The sequence below is a fragment of the Myripristis murdjan genome, chromosome 9, assembly GCF_902150065.1.
Source record: "Myripristis murdjan chromosome 9, fMyrMur1.1, whole genome shotgun sequence".
Lineage (NCBI taxonomy): Eukaryota > Metazoa > Chordata > Actinopteri > Holocentriformes > Holocentridae > Myripristis > Myripristis murdjan.
Window position 1 is genome coordinate 20,633,379 of NC_043988.1, and position 8,216 is coordinate 20,641,594.

Here is an 8,216-nt window from a genome sequence, read left to right on the forward strand (position 1 = left end):
TGTTAAGTTATTCTCCCTCTCATAACCAGTCGCCTAACTTTGAAACATAAGAAGTGTCACCTACTGCAGTTTTCCAGAAAGAAAATACAAGCACTTCTTTGTGTTTAATGAGACTGTTAGGAAAATGGGAGGAAGTCCTGACTGAATTGTTTATCGACGGTAGGTTTCCTCTGCATCACAAAGTCAAGAGCTCTCCGATGACAGGCCAATTAGATTCTGTTTCTCTGAATGCAGCACGTGCACCGTGATTACGAAGCGCAAAACCGAGTTCCGACCCTTTTTGGTGCAATCGGGCTCCTGTACTCAACCAACTGCTACTAGTGCGTACGGTAACCAACGGTACCGACCTTCTTGAACAGGTGAAAGTATGTTCTGACACATGTTTTCTCGTGCATAGTAGCTCTAAAACACATGTCATTTAGTATATTAACAACACAAGTTCTCTGTGAACTCTTGAGCGTATTTTCGACGGTCACAGCTGACTAGTTTCGCACTTGTTTAGAAGCTAATGAAAGCCGGCTAAGCGGCGTTAGCACCGCTGCTGCACTGTAACGTTAGCTATGGCTGTCATTAGGCTAAGCTAGTTCGGATCACTTTAGCGTTAAGTTAGCGTTAATGACTCTTTTGAGGAGTATCGCTACATCAAACACGGTAACTTTACAGCACGTTAATTTCAGTGTATTTCTTAGTTAAAATACGACAGTGTGTGCGAAAAAAATGTTGAACTGGCAGCTAACCCATTGTTTAATGACCGGCTTCAAGTTATCCCCAGTGAAATTTTTTATTAACTCTTACAGCGGATTGGCCTCTCTTTTGTCATCAGTTATTTTTTCCACAATGGCATCGTCTGCAATGATCACCGTCCCCACCACCGCCTCCCGCTTCGCCCTGCTCCAGATCGACTCGGACTCGGACTCGGATGCCTCAGAGGTGGGCAAGACCACCACCAAAGGCGGACGGGACGGGAAAAGCCGGCAGGGGAAAGCAGCTGTTGGGGGCAAAGCCGCACCAAACAACGAAAAGAAGAAAGACAAGAAAAAGAAAAAGAAAGAACAGCAACAGAGCGAGGCTAGCGAGGTGAATCAGTTGTTACATGGTTAATATATAGTGTATTTTGCCACCATTAGCATTTGTGTTAATAGCCTCTTAGCACCACCAAATGTCCAGCCCTTTTCTTTAGTGTCGTTTCATTTTATCTAAAATGAAAGTGGAGCAAATGGTGCAGATTGGAATCCAGAAGTGTTTACTGACATAATGTTTTGTGCAGCTCCTGAAGGTTTCATTATCGGCTGTAGCATATAGCTAGAGCTTATGTTGATTCAAGTTACATTTCTCTGCAAAACCAGTAATGACTTAGGGTGGTTCTATGGCCTGACTGCTAGCTTCAGTTACCTAATAATAATTAATCAAGTTGGGAGAGGATAGGTAGGAAGTCTTATTATAAAACTAACACTAGAGTTAAGGTGGATATACTAGTAATAATCACTCTTTTGAATTTGTTTCTGTCCTTCTGTGTCAGTTACGAAGTCTGGCCTTTAAAAAGATCCCTCAGAAGTCTTCTGCCCCTCCTCCCATTACAACACTTCAAGGAGTAGCCAATGAACTTCTCAATCCTACAGCAGGGGACCAGAATATACCCTCAGAAGGATGGCAACAGTGGAAGCAGAGGGACGAGCAGGTAGGCAGTCACAACCTCTCCAACAACAAAGGGCAAACATCCGAGCTAATAAATAATGAAAGGTTCTCCCGCTCCCATTTTTTTTTTTTAAAGATAAGTTTTAAAGTGTCAGCTCTTAACCTTTCCCCTTCTTTTTGAGAAGTTGTTGGATGACGTTCAAATGGAGTGGTATCTTCTCCCTTGTAACAAACATTAGTAAAGACAGGATGCATAGATTATGACATTGTCAGTCCTTGATATAATATATTCCATTGTTTTCACATATTTCTCAATATCCCGTGTGTGTGTCTGGAGTGTTGATCTTCCTTATGTGTTTTTCTCTTCTCACCGGCAGATAACCAGTGAGCTATATGAAGCAGACTTGGAAAAGGCCTTGATGCTTAGCAAACTGGAGTATGAACAACAGAAACAACAGGTGCACAATGTGCGTACTCTCAAACACATGACTATGCACCACAGCATGCAGCCACAAGTGGAATATGGCAGCGTTTATGTTTTCAACCAACTTCACCCCTTTCTCTGTGAGCATTGATCAGAAAGTTATGAAATGATTTTCGTCAAAAGACATAACTTGTGAACTGATTCACTTGATACTATGAAATTTTGTGGCAAGTTCGGTCATGAGCTGAAGAAGAACTATTAAGCTTTTCAAACTGATCAGCCGAAGTGGATGTGATAGTGGGCGTGGCTTCTCACAAAAAGTTGTAACTTATGAATAGATTCATATAAGAGCTCCAGACTTTGTGTGTCCACCAGCAGTCATAAGTAAAAGCAAAACCCTCTTTTGTTGGCCCAGTCAAATAATTGGAGACTGGAGAGCTCAGTTACAGTTTAGACATGACTGCCCTGCTGACTGCTCTCTTGACTGAATATGTAGTGCGTATTGCTTATGTGGTGTTGTGACAGTAAGCTAAAATGCTAGAATTTTAACAGACATGTCACACGTTCAGTCATGAAAATGTGTGCATCTCCTGATCCATCACCTGAAATCTCAAGTGTGACTTGGAAACCAATTTTATGGCCAAAGACACTACACTGGATTTCCTTGTGTCTTTACCCTGTTGACAGTATGAGTAGTTGGGTGCCACTGTCTCTGGTTATTTTAATCAAGTCTGAAACCATACAGCTAGAAAACTGACCATTTCACTGACTCTTCAGACCCTTGCTGTGGAATTGAAAAATGAATAGAAGGGAAGAAAAAAGCAAAAGCAGACCTGGTGTCTGTTGGTAACTATAATTCATGTCTGCTCTTCAACACATCCGCTGCCCCTCACTGTTGGCAAAGAAACTGCATGTCCTACAAATATGGCAACTTGGCCTGTGTTTATCTTTGTGTGGTGATCATGATCCTTCCCATCAAATTATTTGCATGAAATCAGATCTATTCTAAACTTCTATTCACTGCTTGTTTTATTATGAATTTGTAATGTTGCTAATTACATGAATATTGAAGTCAAAGGATTTTCTTTTGTTCCTAAACAGAACAGCACACACACGTCCTCGCCTAAATCAGGAGGAGGAAAGAAAGAGAAGAAGAAGAACCAGCAGGGAAAAGATAAAAAGACGGTTTCCCTGCAGGACTTCCAGGCAGAGGGCAGTGTAGGTGAGAGAAACCTTTATGTTTGCTGTACAAGCAAATAAACTGGAAACAAGACTTCAGTGGAACGGTCCATAGGATTACAGGCTCTCAGTCCAGTCTGTAACCAACTCTGCTTCCCTGTTATTTCTAACTTAAGAAATCAAAATGTGTAACAAATACTACAACAGTACTTCAACAACATTTACATATGCTTACACACTGTATTTTTCCTTTGCAGAACAACATTTAAGTAAGAAACAGGAGAAAGAGGTGAGGCAACTGCCTGTGTGTCATTGGCATTTCCTAACCCTGTTTTACATATTGTTAGTGTCTTAAGCCAATAGGACACTTTTTGAATATTATTATTCTACTCTGCTCAATGGAAATGATGCACACTGTGTTTTATTTGGATATGAAATGGCATTTATGGTGTGGGACATCAGTGTTTAAACACTGACCACAGTGACCACATGATCCCTTTCAGGAAGCCACCAGAGTAGCCAATCTAGCAGTGGGAACAGGGCAGGAGGAGCGGTTCTTTAATAAGCTGGAGGATGACGTCAGTCGGATCATCCAACGGGAAAAGAGGCGCGAGCAGTACACCAGCAACCAGGGACAAGAGGTCAACACCTCCACAGAACACGACCTGGTGAGATGGGCTGACAGAGACACATGCACACTGACAGATACACAGCTGTCCATGTTTATTAGGCCTCAATTATCTATAAACCTTCTCCTTGCTCATCCCTCTTTTCAGGACCCTCGAGCAGAGCAACTCAAGTATGAGCTGGAAAAGAAAGACCAGGAGATTGACAAACTAAAGAAGACCATCTCACAGTGGGAGGTCAGCAGTCGTAAGCAGTTCACTAACTGTTCTGTTATTTCACTTATTTATGTTTTTTCTAGCAATTTCAGTGAATTAGTAGGTTATTTTTTGGCCATTGCCATTTTTTTTTACCTCAAGTATACCCAGAAACATTAATACAGGAGATTAACGTATTTGCCTGTATCTGTTCCAAGTGCCTCCCAATCCCATTACAGTGCCCCTAGTAAGATTACAGTATTCTGCACATAAACTGGCATAAAATTGCCAGCTACCCAGTAAAAACCATTGAGCAGAGTTGTGGCATGACGATGGCTGCTCTTGAATACTGTGATATCAAGTTTTGGTTTTTTCAGTAGTTTCAGCTCTTTGTTCCTTCAGTTAGGAAAGATTAGATTTTAAAATATTGTGTTTCTGTATGTCTAAATACCTGGAACAATAAACACAGTTCCTAAACCCTCGTTCTTGTTCTTAAAATCTGCAGGTGAAATACAAAGAGGTGAAAGCAAGAAATGCCCAGTTACTGAAGATGCTGCAACAAGGAGAGAGTGAGTTGAAGCTTGCTAAAACGGAAAAAAAACCTGTAAATTCCCTTTATATGTAATATTTTACATAATGAGTATAATATCCATTCTCTCCCCTCCTTCAGTGAAAGATAAGGCAGAAATCCTTCTACAGGTTGAAGAGCTATTAAATATCAAAGAAGAGCTGTCGTCACAGGTATGTGTGATAACACTGTGCATGTGTTTTGGAAGTCGCTGAATGCCCGTACTATCAATTAGCCTCTGACTGTATGACTGTACTTTTTTTTTTTTTTTTTTTTTTTTTTTTAGGTATCATTACTGCATGCTGCTCTTGAACAAGAGAAGTCAAAAGTCAAAGGCCTACAGTCTGAACAGCCAAAACATCAGGTAAGAATAAAACTCAATAGCTTGATCATTCTCTTTATTTTGTAACTAGTTTCAAGCAGTGTGACCCTAACCACTAATAAATGGGCTCATATTGGTTCTCTTCATTCTTGTCACGAGTAGAGGTGTAGAAAGACAGGATCATATTGTGCTTTGACTCTGGGAAACCATGATGCATCCTGTTTATGCAGTGTTGTGTGTATGTGTGTGTGTGTGTGTGTGTGTGTGTGTGTGTGTGTGTGTGTGTGTGTGTGTGTGTGTCTGGAGGTGGGGGTTGCCCATGCACATATTTGCATCTGTTAATGCTTGTTTGTGTTTGCTAACATTCATGAGTGTGAATATGTGGGTGTGTGATGTGATGTGTGCATGCATGTGTGTCCCTTCTTTCCTTTTTCTAGACCAGAAAAATGTCAGCTAGTTGGTCAGGAGCAGTAGAAAATTGTCCAAGATAACTAATCTGCAGATTAGTTAGATTAGCAAAGCACAGCTGCACAGTAGGATGGAGGCTATTTGAGCATTGTATGTAACAGATACAGGGCTAAGGGAAATGCAGTTTCAGTTATAGAGAATTTTAAGTTTAGATGTGTTTATGTATTGGTTGCTGTTCCAGTTATGGGAAAAAAATAGCTGTTGACAAAGGTTCAGTAAAACATGTATCAGTAGAACACACAGTTACTAGTGGTAAAACACATCCCAGTATTTCCACTATTCTTAATCTTTCTTTTTTTTTTTTTAACCTATTCATCTGATGTGTTGCTGAGTATTTGTATGATAAACAATCAGAGTTTCATTGTTGCTGTTCAATGGTATTTTACTACCCAGACTTTTTTACAAAAGAAGTAATTTGACATAGTGAATAAGCCTAATTTTTTAATGGGAAAATGGGCTTTGATCTGATGTGAGCAGCCACTGTTCTGGATACAGGTCATCATATTTATCACTCAGCTCTGTCAGTATTTGTAGGCAGCACAAACTAACCTGTGTTTTTATTCATAATATTTACTAACTAATTTTACATAATCCCCTCCACCAGGCAGCAGTCTGGAAGGGATCATACACTTGGTTTTGTGTGTGTGTGTGTGTGTGTGTGTGTGTGTGTGTGTGTGTGTGTGTGTGTGTGTGTGTGTGTGTGTGTGTGTGTGTGTGTGTGTGTGTGTGTGTGTGTGTGTGCAGTTGAATGCAGTATAACACCAAGTCTGAGCACCCGAGAAGAGAAGATACAAATATCTGTATTTTTCCTTCTCCTGGTCGGCAGAAAATGGGTTTAGGAATTTGATTTTGGAATTGTTCCTGTCCAGATCTGCAGGCTATGGTTAGGGTTAGAGACACTTTAAAAACGTACGTTCTCAGATCCAAGGATAACTAATGTGCTTCGTGGTTTTCTCTGGTTTGCAGGGCAACAAGAAGGGGAAGAAAAGTTCAGAGTCAGATCTATGAAGATTCCCACAGGAAGACACCTTTACTGTAAAATGAAATGAACAAACAAATGAAGACAACCTCTGCTGATTACTGTCAGGGTTTCCCTCCCTTTGTTTATGAAGTTTCTCCTGTCTTATGTCAGCACACTATGCATGCCCCCTGTCAGCACACATACATACACTCAAACACACACACTCATACAGTCTCTCAAGAAAATAAATTTCAACACTCACTCTCGATCTAGTGGGATGTATTACACGGCTGAATAAGAATTTAAAAAGCTTCTGGAAGTGATGCAGTAAGTGGTAAGTTTTTATAATGTTGAGGTGATGGCTTGGTATCCAGTGCTGCCACCTATAGGCGAAATGGTGCCTCTGGATCTGTTCAAGCTGGCTGTGTACCCCAACTCCCCCTGGGTTTTAATGCCAAAATGACAGATGTGAAATGTATGTGTTTTTTTTTTTTTTTTTTTTTTTTTTTTTCCCTTTGTCTCACTGTTAAGTAAATAAAATACTTTTTCAGTGAAAAAAAGATGTGTCACTTTACCACAAACCTGTCCTGTGGGAGAGTTTGAGAGGAAATTATGAAATTCCTAAAGTTGTTATATTAAGTTTTACAGTTATTTTAGCCATTTTTAATAGTCCTCGATTTCAGCTTTGCCCACAGTTCCCAACAGAAAGAAGGCAGTCGTTCCCACTGGTGGTAAAGTAGAAATGCATCCATAGCTTTCCCAGAGAAATGGCAATAAAGGACCAAATTTCAGGAAAGGTGCCTAAATTCAGTAACTGGAGCATATCTAAGGTAGACATATAAGTACATATGCTGGCCTGATGACAATAATTGTAACAGGTTTTCAGCTCACATCAGTAACCAGCTTAAACCAGAACCAGAGAAACGGTCCACTGTTGACCTGCCCATGGAGCACAATGTGAGGGCTCAAGATGAAAGAATTCATCGATCACAAGGCACCTGAATTAAATGAAAACTGAGAAGGTCTCAGGTTGTTGCTGGAAGAACTCACCAACAACAAAGAGCAGACAGAAAAGCTCGACATCACAGCTTAGTGTTATTCAAACAGTTCCAGTGACCTCTGCTGTTGGTGTCCAGCTTTAGATCACCAAAGATATCAGCCCTTTTTGAGTCTTCATCCTCTCTGAGCAGGCAGGCCAACAGCAGGCGATGGCTCCAAAAGTCAAACAAAGGCCCAGGGTGAAATGTATCAGTAAGTACCAGGCCACCAAACAGAGGAAGGTTAGAGGAGAAATCATGGCCAGTGATGTCAAGACTTAAACCTAGATATTCAGACACCACATATTTGAAAGTCACCCTATAAAATCCCCTGGCAGTCTTCGGAGTTTTCTTAAAGGGACTGCTGTTCTCAAATGTAAAGCCTGTACAGTGACAGGAGACACAGCAGAGTGCAGAAGTTGCCACACCTTCAGGGTCATTTGAGGTATGAAGGTATGAAATGTGTGTCCACTGAGAGTGGATGCATTTCACAGCCGCTTGAAATTAATGAAATATAAAGCCAGATATCTGGGAAAAAAATGCGACCACGTAGGCCTAGCTACCTGTAGGCCTAATTATTTCCACCAAAGAAGCATAGGCGGAGTTTGCGGGGGGGCAAGGGGGGGGGGACATTGCCCCCCCTAGTGTCTGAAATGTGTCACTACATTGAGTCAAAAATAGGTCCAATATTTTCTTTTCCTGTATATATATCTATAAACATTTAAGCAATGCAATAAAATAAGATTATTTTCAGAAATAAATCTGAATTACATTATGTTTGGTGTTGCAATAAATAAAATA

The 8,216-nt window shown here is 40.6% G+C and overlaps 1 protein-coding gene across 7 annotated transcripts; it reads left to right on the forward strand.

The window, feature by feature from the left end:
• Nucleotides 1-224: 224 nt before the first annotated feature.
• gkap1 (G kinase anchoring protein 1) lies at nt 225-6,609 on the forward strand. Of its 7 annotated transcripts, none has more exons than XM_030061131.1 (12): nt 225-365; nt 824-1,077; nt 1,520-1,678; nt 2,013-2,102; nt 3,161-3,281; nt 3,496-3,527; nt 3,742-3,906; nt 4,015-4,101; nt 4,565-4,628; nt 4,730-4,800; nt 4,914-4,991; nt 6,384-6,609. In XM_030061131.1, the coding sequence occupies exons 2-12, from the start codon at nt 838-840 to the stop codon at nt 6,423-6,425; spliced, it is 1,149 nt and encodes a 382-aa protein (XP_029916991.1). In that variant the 5' UTR covers nt 225-365; nt 824-837; the 3' UTR covers nt 6,426-6,609. The 7 variants fall into 7 exon arrangements, with proteins under 7 accessions (XP_029916991.1, XP_029916992.1, XP_029916990.1 ...); XM_030061132.1 differs by having other exon boundaries at nt 225-359; XM_030061130.1 differs by having other exon boundaries at nt 233-359; nt 798-1,077.
• The last annotated feature ends 1,607 nt before the right edge of the window (nt 6,610-8,216 follow it).

Coding starts and splice junctions, on each gene's coding strand:
- gkap1 (XM_030061131.1), top strand. CDS start 838: ATGGCATCGTCTGCAATGATCACCGTCCCCACCACCGCCTCCCGCTTC. Junction 1,679..2,012: donor GGAAGCAGAGGGACGAGCAG/GTAGGCAGTCAC, acceptor TCTCACCGGCAG/ATAACCAGTGAGCTATATGA. Junction 4,102..4,564: donor AGACCATCTCACAGTGGGAG/GTCAGCAGTCGT, acceptor TAAAATCTGCAG/GTGAAATACAAAGAGGTGAA.